General features: G+C 55.4%; 2 protein-coding genes across 2 annotated transcripts; both read right to left on the reverse strand.

Moving 5' to 3' along the window:
• Positions 1 to 270: 270 nt before the first annotated feature.
• GSTM2 (glutathione S-transferase mu 2 (muscle)) lies at positions 271 to 5,672 on the reverse strand. The gene is given in 10 exon segments (NM_001082252.1): positions 271 to 1,138; positions 3,028 to 3,035; positions 3,037 to 3,046; positions 3,049 to 3,138; positions 3,226 to 3,321; positions 4,231 to 4,331; positions 4,423 to 4,504; positions 4,802 to 4,866; positions 5,275 to 5,350; positions 5,611 to 5,672. Coding segments are annotated over 10 exon segments (654 nt in total). The 5' UTR covers positions 5,647 to 5,672; the 3' UTR covers positions 271 to 1,048.
• Positions 5,673 to 11,386: 5,714 nt separating this feature from the next.
• On the reverse strand, positions 11,387 to 17,032 carry LOC138850582 (glutathione S-transferase Mu 1-like). The gene is made up of 8 exons (XM_070077918.1): positions 16,762 to 17,032; positions 16,404 to 16,479; positions 15,934 to 15,998; positions 15,567 to 15,648; positions 15,375 to 15,475; positions 14,368 to 14,463; positions 14,173 to 14,283; positions 11,387 to 12,257 (listed from the first exon to the last, which is right to left on the reverse strand). The coding sequence occupies exons 1-8, from the start codon at positions 16,795 to 16,797 to the stop codon at positions 12,168 to 12,170; spliced, it is 657 nt and encodes a 218-aa protein (XP_069934019.1). The 5' UTR covers positions 16,798 to 17,032; the 3' UTR covers positions 11,387 to 12,167.
• Between the last annotated feature and the right edge of the window lie 1,311 nt (positions 17,033 to 18,343).

Raw genomic sequence — 18,343 nt, forward strand, 5'->3', positions numbered from 1 at the left:
TTGTACTGACAGATTCCAACAGGACAACCTTGTGCATGTAACCCTACCCATCTCTGGCTCTGATAACCCTTCCCAGAGCACCAGGCCCCAACGAAGAGTGACAGGCTGACACAGACTACTGAGAGGGAATTCTTCCACATTTCCAAACTTCCGGAACACCTCCTCTATGCCCCACCAGATCATAGGACTCAGGAAGACACAGAGGGATGCCTCCTCCATGGGTCCGTGACTCAGCTGGGGTTTCAAATACACACAGACAACAATGATTATACAGTGGGATGTTTTATTGAGAAACATCCTGAAACTATAGACGAGGAGCATCTGTATCAGGGAAAGCTTCCGGGAGATGGTGACAGAGGGGTCTGCTCAAGCCTGCTCAGCCCCGTCCCCATCAGCCCAGCGGCTCTCAGAACCACGGCACGGCTGCACGTGTCCCTCGGCGCCCTCCCTCCAGGGTGAAGGAACGAGGAACCCGGGCAGAGGAGAAACCCAGGGCGAGGAGCAGAGCGACATGGATAGGGCCCGGAAATGAACAAGATCCCTCATAGCCCTGCCTGAGCACCCACTCCCCCCACACTAATCCTGCCCCACCCAGCCATGCTGTGGGCAGCAGAACAAAGAAACCCCCCCAAGGTCTGCACAGTCAGCGCCCACTCCAGTGCAACACAGGGAGGGGTAAGAAGGGCCCTGGCTGAGGTCAGGCCCTCCTGGGGACCAAACAGCACTGGGGAGTCCCCGCCTGGGAATAGGGCCGCAGCCCAGGTACAACCATGATTCTGGCAGTCGGGGAGATCAAACGGAGCCCACGAAGAGAGATGTGGACTGTGGGGTTGGCTTAAGGCAGGAAGAGCAGCCTTAGAGAGCCCATGGCTAGAAGGGTGGGGGCTGAGCCTGGCCAGAGCCTGCATGGCAGGGGCTGGCTCAGAACACAAGCAGGCAGTAGGCTTTTGGTGGGGGGGGGGAAGGTTGGAAGGGGAAAGGAATGAGAAGCCAAAGGAGGGATGGGAGACCTGAGCTCCCAGCGCCACGCCCACCTCCTTCCAGGGCCCTATATTCCCGTCCACGTGGCCTTCTTTAAAAACACAGGGACTCGGATAAAGCGGCTGGACTTCATGTAGGCAGAGATCTTCGGCAGGCCCTGGAGTTGGAAACAGAAAGCACAAGGAGTCAGGGTCTGCGGCCCCACTGGGCTTCAGGCAGCCCCAGCGCATCACGGCAGGTCCCCGACAGCACCTCTGCCCAGGGCCTCACTGGCTGCAGGGAGTCTCATAAGACCACAGCCCTGCTGGGTCCACGCTGCCTTACTTAAGACTCACATCCCGCCTTCATGAGAACTATGGGTAGGAGAGGCTGACAGCACGGTGCAGACTCAGAGCCCACCCCACTCCCGCAGGGTCCGTTCCTGTCCACTTCCCACCTGAAGGGAAATCGAGCGTCACAGTGGGTCAGCAGCTTCCTCGGGGTTAAGGGACTGGGCAGGGAGACGGGCAGGACGCGGCCTGGCTCTGTCTCTCTCCCACTCTGCCCTACCTCCCCACCCCACAAAGGCCCTGTCACCCCTGTCTGCACATTCTCCTTTTCACAACGAGGCTGCCGGCTTCCCTGGGATTGCACGCACAGGAGGGATGGCCACCGGATGAAGTGGCTGAGCCCACGCCAGGGCAGCTTGCAAGGCAGCCCGGCTCTCACCCAGTGACTCTGCAAGCCCTGAACTAGGGAACAGGAGGAGCTGAAGCAGCAGAGCAAGGCCAGGCCAGGCTCCACCCACTCCCCCTTGGACACAGGAAGTCCTCACTCCTGCACTCAGCGTCAGCGCCCAATCTCTGCCTCAGCCCCTCGTCCTGAGCCCTGCTCCTCACACAAGGCCAGGACACTCATTTGCCAAGTCCTCTACACCAGGAAAACTGTGCCCAGGAACTTCCTAAAGAACTCAGTGGGGTGCACAGTGTTCTGGACCTAACGGGCCTGGCCTGTTTGGACTACATGGTCCGCACACAGATCTAATCTCTGCCTCTCCTCCTGGGAACACAGCGTTGAGCCGACTGTTGCAGAATCACCAAGGCCACAGGCCTGGACCTGATCCAGAGCTGATGGAGCTGAAAACAACATCTTTTGATGGCAGTGGAACAGGAGAAAGACTGGAGACTGGAAAAACCTGTTCAACATATGCCTCCAATCCCCAAATGTGTGATAAAGTAGGATTTGTTGGGAGCAAACAAGCTGTCCCTGGGAGATGGACGTGCCCGTGTGTGAGGTCAGGGCTCTGCTCCTCAGCACCACCACCCACCCCCCAGCTCTGCGGAGCCTGCAGCTCTATGCTCAGGTCCAGCATGGAGTCACCATGCACGTGCATCCGTGCAAAAACAGGCCCTGCGCTACGTCACAGGCAGAACAGTGGGGCGCTGCAGTCAGAACAAGAGGGGGGGAGGGAGTGGAAGGAAGTCTGCATCATCCCACAATCAGGACAGGATCCTGCACCAGGGGCGCCTGCATCACACCATCCCGGCACCTGCACAGCCCTGGGACCTCAGTGCTTCCCCACAGGGACCTGACTGGTGCGAGCACACTGTCCATCATTATGATCGCTGCCAGTGTCCCTGACCTGAACCCTCAATCCTCCCTGGTCTCAGCCCTCCTGACCAGCTGCACACACGGCTGAATGTCCTGCCTCTCCCGTAGAGTCCTGGGAGGGGAGACACAGGCTGCACAAGGGCCTGAGGCTGCGCCTCTTAGCACAAAATTGGAGAATCCCTGACTGCTGCCCACAGCCACCAGTGCTCACAGGGAGACCAGCACAGCCCAGCCTGACGCCAGGACCCCAAGCAATGGCCCACCACCTGCAAACTCAGTTTCTTTATGTCACATGGGAGGAGGACCTCGTGAAAATACACCTGACACAACCGACATAAGACGCCAAGCCTGGGTCCTAAGTTCCCAGCTGGGCTGCACTTTAGCTCCAGGACTCTGAGCATGGAGGGACGGGAACAGGGAAAAGACAGCGCAGGGGGAGGAGGCTCAGGGGGTCACCTCAAAGCGGGACATGAAATCCTTCAGGTTTGGGAACGCGTCCAGGCACCCAGGCACAAATATCCGGTTCTGGTCAAGAACGTCGTAGACAAGGAAATCGGCGAAGGTAATCTGCAGGAGCCAGGATGACAGAGCTCAGTCCCTGAGAAAGACCCCCCCCCTCCTTCCACCCCACCCCACCCCCCACCCCCACTCTACCTTGTCCCCTGCGAACCAGGGCCGCTTCCCCAGGAACTGCGAGTACAGCTGCAGCTTCTCAGGGAGCCCCTTCAGGTACTCGGGCTTGAGCTTCTCCTGAGGCAGAATCAGCTGTCACCACCCTCAGACACAGAGCCCTGCAGACAGGCACCGCCCAGTGCTGCCCGGGCCCCGCTGGCCAGGGCTGAGCAGCAGAGTGGCCCTGGGCAGTGCCCCCCTTCCACTTCGTTCATCAGCACTGAATAGACACCTACTGGGTACCACACCGTGCCTCTCACAGCAACGGGAAGTCACAGAGGAACCCAGCACTGTCACTGAACCTGTCACCACCGAAGTCCACAGAACCTCTAAGGGTCAGCCAGGAGTGCCATGAGCACTGGCTTCCCCTGGGCTCAGACGTGGGGTGAAAGCAAAGAGAAAAAGAACTGAGAGATCTCAGAAGAGAAGCATAACCCTACCCAGGGGGCACTAGTGGACCAGAACTGGTATCTGCAGAGATACAGAAGAGGAGACTTCGACACTGAGGGATGGAGGGAGGACAAAGGTCCCTGGCTGACCTGGGCTGCCCATGGGAACTAAGCTTATCCCCTAGGGGCACGGAGACAGCCCTGAGAAACAGGGCACCATCTGATGATGCCCCATCTTGAACTACTGTAACTCATGTACTGGGACTCTCTACTCAGGCGCTGGCACATGGTGGGAACAGCTGGGAAGATGTTCCATGGCCAGGGTCAAAGGATAGATATGAACTGGATTTTGGGGCAATTACATATTTAGAAACTGAAGTTTTCCTCCATGGCATCTTGAAGTATCGTAAGATTTGGGAAACTGATTCAAAGGTATTATTTCACCACATTTACAAGGTATGGAATCAACAAGTTGGACAGAGAGATAATTTCTGAAGAATCAGGTTTGTTCATTGGCAAACAGGACCAGTGCAGATGCGAACACAAGAGTACAAATCTTCACTGATACCCCGCCACATCCAACCCAGCGGGCACTCACAAAGTCGGGACTGTAGCAGACGTTTACAAGTTGGAAGCGGTTGTCCATCAGCTGATTCTCCAGAATGTCCACGCGAATCCTCTCCTCTTCCGTCTCCCCACCTGCAGCCCACACCACAGAGACCTAAGCGGCCAGGCCCAGCCACGCCCAGCAGACGCCCCCCGCCCCCGCCCTGCAGCCAGCCCCACTCACACAGGCCGTGCTTGCGGGCCAGGTAGCGCAGGATGGCGTTGCTCTGCGTGAGCTTGTGAGTCCCATCAATTAGGTAGGGCAGCTGTGTGGTGACCAGGGCAGTCAGCTGGGCTCCCGGGCTCCCAGCATCCCCTTCCCCAAGCAGGGGCAGACGGGACACTCAGTACCCCCTGCGCCCGGCCCATGGCAGGCTCTAAGCACACACTCTGTACAGTGAGTGAGTGAGCTATGATACAGAAAAGTACTGCAGAGAACCAGGGAGGGCAGTGGTGAGCACAAGGCCCTGATCTCAGACCTCCAAGCTGGGGAAGGAGACAGAGGCACAGACACTTGCACCTCCCACCCTCACCCCTACCCCTGCCCTGTGCCCTGCACCTACATTGGGAAAGTCCAGGCCCAGGGTGAACTTCTCACTCAGCCACTTGCTTTGGTCATAGTTGGGAGCTGCGGATTAAACAAAATGAGAACAAAACCTCCCCAGTGCAGCCCTCTCCCCCAGGACCCTCCCAAGGAGTCAGGGCGAGACCCACTCCCCTGAGGCAGGCATCTGGGATCTGAATCACTGGGTGTCATATCCAGGTCTGGGGAAAGAGTGAAGGTAAGGGGTCTGGACCCTCAAAGCAACACGCTTCTAAAAGGTGTGGGGACGTCTATGGGAGACCCCAACCCAAACACAGCCAGCTCCCGGCCTTGGGACGCCACACCTGCACCCTCCTGGGGATCCGGGAAGGGGCAGGCTCAGCTCCAGCTGGTGAGGGCTGCACAGGAGTGCAAAGGGTGGCCGCGAGGGGTTGTTATGTGTTAATCGCCACGGGCTGGGCAGAAGTCAGAGCAGGCAGGCAGGTGCATTACCATCCCCCATGGTGTATTTCTTTTCCTCATAGCTGGTGTCCGTGTATTCCAGGAGCATGCGGATTGGCAGAGCCAGCTGGAGGAGATGACCCGGGGCAAGGGACAGAGTTGGGTGGACTCTGCCTTCAGCCCCTTCTCCTCCCAGTGAGCAACCACTCTGGGCCTCATACCACTCCCTCTTTCTTTCCCTTCACCCCCACACACTAGGTGCCAGCACAGGGAGCTCCGGATGGCCTCAGAAGCATCCAGAAATTCCTCAGGAACCACAGCCTAAAGCCTACCCAGCTGCCCAGGGCCCCGCCCCCGCCCCAGCGGCCGAGTGGACCCCTTACTCACCCCACGGAGGTCCCAGTAACCCAGCGTCATGGGCATGGTGCAGCTCCTGTGGACTCAGAGGAATGGCCTAGGCAGGACAGACCTGGGGCTTTTGAGAGGTCTGGGGCAGGAGGGGCAGGGCTTGCTGTGAACGCCCCCTCCCAGCCCCGCCCCTCTGTGTTTGCCCAGAGGCCAGGAGAGCTGTACTTGGCGCCACACGCAGGAAGGAGCATGACCTAAGGCTGTCCCCAGGGTTCTCTGGAGGGCCTCAGCAAGCCTGTCCCCGGATGACTGTACTAGATCCCAGGGGTTGGCAGTGCCCTTGGCAGATGAGCCAGAGCTTAACACAGCGTCACAGTTCCCCCTCCTTCCTCTGCTGGCATCACTCCACCTTCATCCCCGCCCCTGCCCCCGCCTCCAGCTCTTCCCTAGGAGGTTCTAGGAAGCTAGCTGCAGGCTCAGGCCAAGAAGGTGGAGGTGGGTGGGAAACCATGGTTTAATTCAGCACCTACCACTGCAAGACAGTCAGGCCAGAAGCTCCTCCAGGCCTCCGTAAGCCAGACTCCAGAAGAACAGAACCCCTGAAATGGGTGGCACCTGCACAAGACACAGAGAACACAAGGGTGAGTCCCTGAGGACTGAGTCTCTCAGCAAAGAGTGAATATTCTGGCCCAGGGAGGGCACAAGGTGCCACCCCCAGAAATGTCCGGCTAGACATATTTGCAAAGAATCTTTATGAAAGGTGGAGTTTGGGGGAGGGGCCATGGAGAGAGAGAGAGAGAGAGAGAGAGAGAGGGAATCTGCCTAATGTTCAATCCCAAAATGACCACCACAACCAGGGCTGGGCCTGGCCAAAGCCAGGGGCCAGGAGCTTCATCTGGGTCTCTCTCATGGGTGCAGGGGCACAAACACTTGGGCCATCTTCCCCAGCTTTCCCAGGCACATTAACAGGGAGCTGGATTGGAAATGGAGCTGCTGGGACTCAAACTAGTGCCCATGTGGTATGCCAGCAGGGCAGGTGGTAGCTTAACCCAGTAGGCCACAGCACAGGCCCTACAAACAATCTTTCTTAACACTTTGCCTTGCGGTGTCAGCTTTGGGTACATATCCAAATAAAGGAACAAAATACGGCAAGCTGTTGGGACCGACAGTTTGGCGAAGCAGGTAAAGCTGCCACCTGGAGTGCCGACAGCCCATATGGGTGCTGGTTCAAGTCTCAGCACTTCCACTTCAAATCCAGCTCTCTGCTATGGCCAAGAAAAGCAGTAGGAAGCAGTAGACCATGGCCCCAGTCCTTGGGCCCCTGCACCCTCGTGGGAGACCTGAAAAAAGCTCCGGGAACAAGATTGGCTCAGCTCCAACCATTGCAGCCGTCTGAGGAGTGAACCAGTGGATGGAAGACCTCTCATTCTCTCTTCCTCTGCCTCTCTGTCTCTCTACCTTTCAAATAAATAAATCTTAAAAAAAAAAACAAAACACATCTTACTGTTCTAAGAAATGTTTAAAACAAAATGAACAAACCCAGTAACATCAAATGATTAGACACACCCTACTGAGTGTCATGCCCACCTTAACTTGTGTGTCTGCTTATTTGTTTTTGTAGAAATATAATACTTAATTATGTAAATAATGGAACTAGATTAATAATCCACAGGGTGGTTTTTTTTCCCATTCTTCTATTGATGATTGGAATTGTCATCAGTTATGACAAAAAAAAGGGGCTGTTTAAAATAAAGATGCTTTCAACACGATTGTACATAATCTTGGAGACACACACACTCCTTCTTGCTGGGTGCTGGGATTCCTGGGTTACAGGTAGAGTATGTTTATCTCTAGTTGCTGTATCAGGAGTCTAAAGTGGTCAGCCCACTAGCAGTGTCTCAGCTTCAGTTACTCCATGAATTCTCTAAAATTCGGAACTTTGAATGGAAACCATTCTAGTGGGGAAACACTAGGATCAAGCGATGCTTGTAACTTCTCTGCAGCCTGATGAGGTTGCACATGTTTCCACACCAGATTGTCCTCCTGCACATTTGCTTCTCAGGAATGCCTGCTTGGGGCAGGCGCTGTAGCACGGTCGGTTACGCCCTCTGTGACGCCAGCATCCCATATCAGAGTGCCAGCTCCAGTCTCGGCTGCTCTGCCTCCTCCCCAATTCCCCGCTGAGGTGCCTGGGAAAGCAGTGGAAGATGGCCCAAGTGTTTGGGCCCCTCCCACCCATGTGGAAGACTTGAATGGGGTTCTGGCTCCTGGCTTCAGCCTGGCCCAGCCCCAGCCATTGTGACCATTTGGGAAAAGAACCAGCAGATGGAAGATCTCTCCCTCTCTCTCTCTCACTCTCCATGTGTCTCAAATACATAAATATTTTCAAAATGCCTACTCAGGTCTTGACCTGTTTTTAATGGGCTTTACATTTGGTTATGTATTTTGGATAAGAGACCAGCTAGGGTTTGCACACGGCGGGAGAGTACCTCCCACAGGTTCCATTAGAATCTTGGTCCCCAGTGGGGAGATGTGCCAGGAGGCAGAGCCTTGACCAGCTGAGGCAGAGTGGAAGGAGGGTAGGTCAGGGGCTACCACTGTCATGGAGTTTAACAGTGGTCTTGCAGTGCTAATTTCTGCAAGAACTAAATAAGATAAAAGAGCAAGCTTAGCCAGCCCCTGAATCTCTGGTTTCCTAATCCCGGATGTTCTATCACCGTGCAACACTCTGAGCTAAATAAACCTCACTTCTTTACAACTACCCAGGCTCATGGAAGATACTGACACAAGACTTGCTGGTTGTGATAATCTCTGCCACTGAGCTTTGCCTGAATCGTGACCCACACACACTGTTGCTGGTGACACTGGGCATCGCTGAGCTATTACAAACTACCTCTTTGCAGCTCATCCCCCCGTGAGTCAGCGTGTCTGCAAGAGGAGGCGATGCTGGGGCCCTGGTGACTGATGAGTGAGGTGCAGGGAGCCTGCGCTCAGGGTGCTCCCGCAGCAAGAACAGCCTAGATTCCCAAGAGGCCTTCGGCTTGCAGCCTCAGGATGAGAGCCCAAGCCCCTTTCTTTAGTGAAGACGCAGGCATCCACACAGGGACCCAGGGCACAGCAGCGTCAGTCTTCTCATCAGGAACGCTGATGCCAGAAACTAGTGGGGAAATCCATCCGAGGTCAGAAGGTCTCCACTCGGATCCCATACCCCGCCAGGCAACTAATGGAGTGAGCACTAGGATAAGACAGTATCAGTAGGCCCGGGGCTGCGGTGTAGCGTGTATAGCCGCCACCTGCGAGCCAGCTCCCATCGGCACCTTTTCAAGTCCCTACAGTTCCTCTTCCAACACAGCTCCCTGCTGATTCACCTGCGAAAGCAGCAGAAAATGTCCCAAGTACATGGGTTCCTGCATCCACTTGGGAGACCCAGAAGAAGCTCCTGTCTCCTGGCTTGGACCTACTGGCCCAGCTCCAGCTGTTGCTGCCATTTGGGGAGTGAACCAGAGGATGAAAGACCTCTCTCTCTCTGTCTTTGCCTTTGTCTCTGTGCCTTTCTAATAAATAAATAAATCTTAAAAAAAAAAAAAAAAAAAGACCTAGCACGATGAATAGCCCTTTTTAAAAAAAGACAACATTGATCAGTAAATACAAGACTCAAAAATTTATTTTTGGTTCCTATGACAGCTGTGCAGCAGGTCTTGGGAGGCCCTCAAAGGCCGCTGAGAAAATGAGTAGACAGATTTTGAAACCCTTCATTTGAGGGTCATCAGAAAAGTTCATGACAAAAATGCATATTATGAAAAAGCTATACACAGAATTCAAACTTTTTTGCCCCAAAGTAAACAGATTACTTCATTTCCAAGAACATTGTGAAGAACTCTGACACAGCAACCTGTTGTTTTGTTGTGTCTTAAAGGTAGTATTTGTTATGCTGCTGATTACACGTACCATGTGCCACCCGCCCATTTTCACAGCTCAGATACCAGGAACATCCACAATGTGTTGCAGCCGTGACGACCACCCACCTCCATTACTGCTCTCCTCCTGCAAAACCACAGATGGGAACATGACACCAATCCCCCCACCCCAGCCTGACCCCTGCAGCCACCTTCCATTTTCTGTCTCTCTGACTTTGGCCCCTACACTGCGTCCTGGCACTGGAATCAGAAAGCTGTTGTCTTGCGGGACTGACGGGTGTCACTCAGCCTCATGCCCGCAAGGGTCCCCCTGTTGCCTCGTGCTCAGAATTCCCTTTGGTTTGGGCTCAGCAATAGAGCCTGCAGGTGGGCACATCCTGTCCTCACCCACTCCTCTGCTGGGGGACACTGAGGTGGGTGCATCCCTGTCGTGAGTGGGGCTGTTGTGGTTGTGGGTGGACAAACAGACCTTCAAGAACTTGCTCTTTTTTTCCTTACTTGCCCAGAAATGGAATTCTTGCATAATATGTAATTCTAGGTTTTTTTGTTTTTTTGTTTTTTTTTTTTTTTGGTGAGGAACCACTATGCAGATTTGCATAATGGCTGGGCCATTTTACATTCACACCACGGAGCAAAAGGTTCCAATTTCCCCAAGCACACAGCACTTGCTTTGTCCTGCTTTGGGCCACAGCCATCACAATGCGTGTGGGGGGCGACCCCGTGCAGCGGCGCCTTGCCCTTCTCTGCTCAGTGCTGTTGGGAAACTAACAGGTGCCTATTGTACATCTCCTCTGGGAAATGTCGGCTCGAGGCCCTCACCCATTAAGAACTGAGCTGCTTGGTCTCATTGTTTCTGCACCACGTGCTTGTGTAATCTAGTCGTGCTGGTCACAGCCCTGGCTCATTCCTGCACGTATTATCCACGGTTGATTCTTCACAAACGTGGGGTGGGGAACTCAGCACAGACTGTGTGTCCTGCAAAGCCTGAATACCGGCCGCTTAGGGAAGATGCTCGCTGCCTCCTGTTCCAGATGGACGTCTACCACCTGATTTACAACAATGTCACCTGAAACTCCCAGGACTTTTCTCTCTTCTGACTTAAAGTGTAAGAAAACTTTGGCTTAACTACTTTTGCACTACAGGTTTCAGAAACATTTGGTTTGTCTGAACTCTGACCTTACAAACTGTATCTTTTTTTTTTTTTTTTTTTTTTTTTTGACAGGCAGAGTGGACAGTGAGAGAGAGAGAGAGACAGAGAGAAAGGTCTTCCTTTGCTGTTGGTTCACCCCCCAGTGGCCACCGCGGCCGTCGCAATGATCCGATGGCAGGAGTCAGGTACTTCTCCTGGTCTCCCATGGGGTGCAGGGCCCAAGCACTTGGGCCATCCTCCACTGCGCTCCCTGGCCACAGCAGAGAGCTGGACCGGAAGAGGGGCAACCGGGACAGAATCCGGCGCCCCGACCAGGACTAGAACCCGGTGTGCCGGCGCCGCAAGGCGGAGGATTAGCCTAGTGAGAGCGGCGCTGGCCAACAAACTGTATCATTTTAAATTAATCATTTATTTTTTACTGACGTTACCATCAGATCTACTGTGATTTTTATTTGACTTCAAAGTGCAGCTTCAGGCAGTGATTGTACTGACAGATTCCAACAGGACAACCTTGTGCATGTAACCCTACCCATCTCTGGCTCTGATAACTATTCCCAGAGCACCAGGCCCCAACGAAGAGTGACAGGCTGACACAGACTACTGAAAGGGAATTCTTCCACATTTCCAAACTTCCGGAACACCTCCTCTATGCCCCACCAGATCATAGGACTCAGGAAGACACAGAGGGATGCCTCCTCCATGGGTCTGTGACTCAGCTGGGGTTTCAAATACACACAGACAACAATGATTATACAGTGGGATGTTTTATTGAGAAACATCCTGAAACTGTAGACGAGAGCATCTGTATCAGGGAAAGCTTCCGGGAGGAGGTGACAGAGGGGTCTGCCCAAGCCTGCTCAGCCCCGTCCCCATCAGCCCAGCGGCTCTCAGAACCACGGCACGGCTGCACGTGTCCCTCGGCGCCCTCCCTCCAGGGTGAAGGAACGAGGAACCCGGGCAGAGGAGAAACCCAGGGCGAGGAGCAGAGCGACATGGATAGGGCCCGGAAATGCACAAGATCCCTCATAGCCCTGCCTGAGCACCCACTCCCCCCACACTAATCCTGCCCCACCCAGCCATGCTGTGGGCAGCAGAACAAAGAAACCCCCCCAAGGTCTGCACAGTCAGCGCCCACTCCAGTGCAACACAGGGAGGGGTAAGAAGGGCCCTGGCTGAGGTCAGGCCCTCCTGGGGACCAAACAGCACTGGGGAGTCCCCGCCTGGGAATAGGGCCGCAGCCCAGGTACAACCATGATTCTGGCAGTCGGGGAGATCAAACGGAGCCCACGAAGAGAGATGTGGACTGTGGGGTTGGCTTAAGGCAGGAAGAGCAGCCTTAGAGAGCCCATGGCTAGAAGGGTGGGGGCTGAGCCTGGCCAGAGCCTGCATGGGAGGGGCTGGCTCAGAATACAGGCAGGCAGCAGGCTTGGGGGATGAGGGGGAGGGTTGGAAGGTGAAAGGAGTGAGAAGCCAGAGGAGGGCCTGGGAGACCTGAGCTCCCAGCGCCACGCCCACCTCTTTCCAGGGCCCTATATTCCCCTCCACTTGGCCGTCTTTAAACACACAGGCACTCGGAGGAAGCGGCTGGACTTCATGTAGGCAGAAATCTTCGGCAGGCCCTGGAGTTGGAAACAGAAAGCACAAGGAGTCAGGGTCTGCGGCCCCACTGGGCTTCAGGCAGCCCCAGCGCATCACGGCAGGACCCCGACAGCGCCTCTGCCCAGGGCCTCACTGGCTGCAGGGAGTCTCATAAGACCACAGCCCTGCTGGGTCCACGCTGCCTTACTTACGACTCACATCCCGCCTTCAAGAGAACTATGGGTAGGAGAGGCTGACAGCGCGGGGCAGACTCAGAGCCCACCCGACTCCCCGCAGGGTCTGTTCCTGGCCACCTTCCACCCAAAGGAAACCCGAGCGTCACAGTGGGTCAGCTGCTTCCTCGGGGTTAAGGGACTGGGCAGGGTGACGGGCAGGAGGCGGCCTGGCTCTGTCTCTCTCCCACTCTGCCTCCACCTCCCCCCCCACAAAGGCCTCATCACCCCCATCTGCACAAACATTCTGCTTTTCACAATGAGGCTGCCGGCTTCCCTGGGATTGCACAAACAGGAGGGATGGCCAACGGGACAAAGGGGCTGAGCCCATGCCAGGGCAGCCTGCAAAGCAGCCCGGCTCTCACCCAGTGACTCTGCAAGCCCTGAACTTAGGGAACAGGAGGAGCTGAAGCAGCAAAGCAAGGCCAGGCCAGGCTCCACCCACTCCCCCTTGGACGCAGGAAGTCCTCACTCCTGCACTCAGTGTCTGCGCCCGATCTCACTGCCTCAGCCCCTCATCCTGAGCCCTGCTCCACACACAAGTCAGGACACGCATTGCCAAGTCGTCTACACCAGGACAGCCGTGCCCAGGGATTTCCTAAAGAACTCAGGGGGGTGCACGGTGTTCTGGACCTGATGGGCCTGGCCTGTTTGGGCCGCAGGGTCGCACACAGATCTAATCTCTGTCTCTCCTCCCGGGATCACAGCATTGAGCCGACTGTTGCATAATCGCCAAGGCCACAGGCCTGGACCTGATCCAGAGCTGATGAGAAGGTGCTGAGAAGGCAAGCTCTGGATGGGAGTGGACCAGGAAAAGACTGTAGGCTGAAAAACCTGTTCGACAAATGCCTGATATTTGGAATTCTGTGATAAAGTAGGATTTGTTGGGAGCAAACAAGCCGTCCCTGGGAGATGGACGTGTGTGAGGTCAGGGCTCTGCTCCTCAGCACCACCACCCACCCCCCAGCTCTGCGGAGCCTGCAGCTCTATGCTCAGGTCCAGCATGGAGTCACCATGCACGTGCATCCGTGCAAAAACAGGCCCTGCGCTACGTCACAGGCAGAACAGTGGGGCGCTGCATCAAACAAGACGGAGGGAGGGAGTGGAAGGAAGTCTGCATCATCCCACAATCAGGACAGGATCCTGCACCAGGGGCGCCTGCATCACACCATCCCGGCACCTGCACAGCCCTGGGACCTCAGTGCTTCCCCACAGGGACCTGATTGGTGGGAGCACACTGTCCATCAAGTATGATCGCTGCCAGTGTCCCTGATGCTAACACTCAATCCTCCCTGGTCTCAACCCTCCTGAGGCCAGCTGCACACACGGCTGAATGTCCTGCCTCTCCCGTAGAGTCCTGGGAGGGGAGACACAGCCTGCACAAGGGCCTGAGGCTGCGCCTCTTAGCACAAAATTGGGAGAATCAACCAACTGCTGCTCACAGCCATAAGAGACTCACAGGGAGACCAGTATAGCTCAGACTGGCTCTGGGACCCCAAGCAATGGCCCACCACATGCAAACTCAGTTTCTTTATGTCACAAGGGAGTTACAATTGGATCCACCTGGGGTACACCTTGTAGATACACCTGACTCAACCGACATCGGATTCGAAGCCTGGGTCCTCAGTTCCCAGCTGGGCTGCACTTTAGCTCCAGGACTCTGAGCATGGAGGGACCGGAACAGGGAAAAGACAGCACAGTGGGAGGAGGCTCAGGGAGTCACCTCGAAGCGGGACATGAAATCCTTCAGGTTTGGGAACGCGTCCAGGCACCCAGGCACAAATATCCGGTTCTGGTCAAGAACGTCGTAGACAAGGAAATCGGCGAAGGTGATCTGCAGGAGCCAGGACGACAGAGCTCAGTCCCAGAGGAAGACCCCCCTCCTTCCGTCCCACCCCACCCCCACCCCCCACTCTACCTTGTCCCCTGCGAACCAGGGCCGCTTCCCCAGGAACTGCGAGTACAGCTGCAGCTTCTCAGGGAGCCCCTTCAGGTACTCGGGCTTGAGCTTCTCCTGAGGCAGAATCAGCTGTCACCACCCTCAGACACACAGCCCTGCAGACAGGCACCGCCCAGTGCTGCCCGGCCCCGCTGGCCAGGGCTGAGCAGCAGAGTGGCCCTGGGCAGTGCCCCCCTTCCACTTCGTTCATCAGCACTGAATAGACACCTACTGGGTACCACACCGTGCCTCTCACAGCAATGGGAAGTCACAAAGGAACCCAGCACCGTCCCTGAACCTGTCACCACCGAAGTCCACAGAACCTCCAAGGGTCAGAGCCAGGAGTGCCATGAGCACTGGCTTCCCCTGGGCTCAGACATGGGGTGAAAGCAGAGACAAAGAACTGAGAGATCTCAGGAGAGCAGCTGAACCCTACCCGGGGGCAGCAGGGGAACGGAACAGGTATCTGCAGATACAGAAGAGGAGACTTCAACACTGAGGGATGGAGGGAGAGGAACAAAGGTCCTTGGATGACCTGGGCTGCCCATCGGGAACTAAGCTTATCCCTGTGGGGGGCAGGAGACAGCCCTGGGAAACAGGGCACCCATCTGATGACGCCCCCCTCTTGGACTACTGCAACTCATATACTGGGACTCTGTACCCAGGCGCTGGCACATGGTGGGAACAGCTGGGAAAGACAACCCTTGATGAGAGTCAAAGGTCAGATATTAACTATATTCTGCGGCAAATTTCATATTTAGAAACTGAAGTTTCCCTCCAGGGCATCTTGATGTATCGTAAGTTTTGAGAAACTGATTCAAAGATATTATTTCACCACATTTACAAGGTATGGAATCAACAAGTTGGACAGATAGGAATTTCTGAAGGAGCAGGGAGTTCATTGGCAAACATGACAGGTGCAGATGCGAACACAAGAGCACAATTCCTCACTGATCCCTGCCACGTCCAACCCAGCGGGCACTCACAAAGTCGGGACTGTAGGTCACCATGCCGAGTTGGAAGCGGGTGTCCATAGCCTGGTTCTCCAGAATGTCCACGCGAATCCTCTCCTCTTCCGTCTCCCCACCTGCAGCCCACACCACAGAGACCTAAGCGGCCAGGCCCAGCCACGCCCAGCGGACGCCCCCCGCCCCCGCCCTGCAGCCAGCCCCACTCACACAGGCCGTGCTTGCGGGCCAGGTAGCGCAGGATGGCGTTGCTCTGCGTGAGCTTGTGAGTCCCATCAATTAGGTAGGGCAGCTGCGTGGTGATCAGGGCAGTCAGCTGGGCTCCCGGGCTCCCAGCATCCCCTTCCCCGAGCAGGGGCAGACGGGACACCCGGCACCCTCTGTGCCCGGCCCATGGCAGGCTTTAAGCACACACTCTGTGCAGTGAGTGAGTGAGCTATGACACAGAACATCACAGAAAGGCTGCACAAACAGCATTGAAGAGGAGCTGGGCTGAGGGCTGTGCTCCTTAAATCTTCAAAGAGGTGATCTGTGACAGACACCTTGTACACACCCACACCCTGTCCCCTGCACCTACATTGGGAAAGTCCAGGCCCAGTGTGAATTTCTCACTCAGCCACTGGCTTCTGTCATAGTCGGGAGCTGTGGAGTAGATGAGGTGAGAACAAACCTCCCCAGTGTGCAGCCCTCTCCCCAGTACCCCCCTCTAGGAGTCATGGTAGACACCCCCTCCCCTGAGACAGGCATCTGGGATCTGAACCACCGGGTGTCATATCCAGGTCTGGGGGAAAGAGTGAAGGTAAGGGGTCTGAACCCTGCATGCAACAGGCTTCCAAAATGTGGGGATGTCTATGGGAGACCCCAACCCAATCACAGCCAGCGCCCTGCCTTGGGACACCACACCTGCTCGCTCTAGGGGACCAGGGAAGGGGCAGGCTCAGCTCCAGCTGGTGGGGGCTGCACAGGAGTGCAAAGGGTGGCCACAAGGGGTTGCTACGCGTCCGTAGCCATGGGCTGGGCAGAAGTCAGAGCAGGCAGGTGCATTACCGTCCCCCATCGTGTATCTCTTTTCCTCATAGCTGGTGTCCGTGTATTCCAGGAGCAGGCGGACGGTGTGGGCCATCTGAAGGAGATGACCCGGGACAAGGGACAGAGTTGGGGCGACTCTGCCTGCGGCCCCGTCTCCTCTAGGTGAGCCCCCACCCTGGGCCTACTGCCACTCCCTCTTCCCTCCCTTCCTCCTGCCCCCCCCCCCCACACACACACACTAGGCGCCAGCAGGGAGAACTCTGGATGGCCTCAGAGGCGTCCAGAAATTCCTCAGGAACCAGGGACTAAAGCCTCCCCAGCTGCCCAGGGCCCCGCCCCCGCCCCGCCGGCCGAGCGGACCGGACCCCTCGCTCACCCCGCGGATGTCCCAGTAACCCAGCGTCACAGACATGGTGCAGGTCCCGTGCTTTAGGCGCAATGGCCTAAGCAGGAAGGATCTGGGGCTTTTGAGAGAAGGTGCAGGGCAGGAGGGGCAGGGCTTGCTTCCAAGTCGCCCCTCCCAGCCCCGCCCTTCCGTGTTTGCCAGCTCAGGCCCCACCCATAGGAAGGAGCATGACCTAAGGCTGTCCCCAGGGTTCTCTGGAGGGCCTCAGCAAGCCTGTCCCTGGATGACTGTACTAGATCCCAGGGGTTGGCAGTGCCCTTGGCAGATGAGCCAGAGCTTAACACAGCGTCACAGTTCCCCCTCCTTCCTCTGCTGGCATCACTCCACCTTCATCCCCGCCCCTGCCCCCGCCTCCAGCTCTTCCCTAGGGGGTTCTAGGAAGCTAGCTGCAGGCTCAGGCCAAGAAGGTGGAGGTGGGTGGGAAACCATGGTTTAATTCAGCACCTACCACTGCAAGACAGTCGGGCCAGAAGCTCCTCCAGGCCTCCGTAAGCCAGACTCCAGAAGAACAGAACCCCTGAAATGGGTGGCACCTGCACAAGACACAGAGAACACAAGGGTGAGTCCCTGAGGACTGAGTCTCTCAGCAAAGAGTGAATATTCTGGCCCAGGGAGGGCACGAGGTGCCACCCCCAGAAATGTCCTGCCAAGCGGCTGGGTTTGGCTGTGTCTGGTTTGGTGTCCAGTTAGAGTGACAAGTTCATCGCAATGCAGTAGCACTGAGAGACAGGATCTTTAAGGGGGGGATAAGGTCCTAGGGCTCCTCACTCATTAAAAGATGAACTCACGTGCAGCAAAGTGCAGACTGTAAGTGACATACCATGGGCACGCACAATTGTGTGCTGTAAGTAATCACCACCCAGCTGGAGACAGAACATTTCCCGCACTCCACAAGGCCCTCAATGAATGAACTTCCACTCCTCCAAGGTCATCATTCATCTGATTCATCACCTCAGAGCCATTTTTCTTGTGAATTGATTTTCAGATAGACAGAAAAATACAGTAGGTTCTTACTTAATTATATCCGGATCCTTTTACTCAATAATATGTTCTTAATGCCCACCGTATGTTGAATGTATAACATCAGTTTATTTATTATTGTAGAAATATAATAATTCATTATGTGAATAATGGAACTAGATTAATAAACCACAAAGTAGTTCTTTCTCTTTCTTCTATTGATGATTGGAATTGTCATCAGTTATGACAAAAAAAAGGGGCTGTTTAAAATAAAGATGCCTTCAACATTATTGTGAAGACATAGGCAATCCTTGCTGGGTGCTGGGATTCCTGGGTTACAGGTAGAGTATCTTTAGCTCTAGTTGCTGTATCACGAGTCTAAAGTGGTCAGCCCACTAGCAGTGTCTCAGCTTCAGTTACTCCATGAATTCTCTAAAATTCGGAACTTTGAATGGAAACCATTCTAGTGGGGAAACACTAGGATCAAGCGATGCTTGTAACTTCTCTGCAGCCTGATGAGGTTGCGCATGTTTCCACACCAGATTGTCATCCTGCACATTCGCTTCTCAGGAATGCCTGCTTGGGGCAGGCG

The sequence above is a fragment of the Oryctolagus cuniculus genome, chromosome 7 (genome assembly GCF_964237555.1).
Source record: "Oryctolagus cuniculus chromosome 7, mOryCun1.1, whole genome shotgun sequence".
Classification (NCBI taxonomy): Eukaryota; Metazoa; Chordata; class Mammalia; order Lagomorpha; family Leporidae; genus Oryctolagus; species Oryctolagus cuniculus.

Excerpts from the sequence above, each read along its gene's own strand:
- LOC138850582 (XM_070077918.1), bottom strand. The coding sequence starts at position 16,797 with ATGTCTGTGACGCTGGGTTACTGGGACATCCGCGGG. Across the intron at positions 15,476-15,566 it reads GGCCCGCAAGCACGGCCTGT|GTGGGGAGACGGAAGAGGAG; the intron begins GTGAGTGGGGCT and ends TGTGGGCTGCAG. Across the intron at positions 14,464-15,374 it reads TGACCTACAGTCCCGACTTT|GAGAAGCTCAAGCCCGAGTA; the intron begins GTGAGTGCCCGC and ends ATTCTGCCTCAG.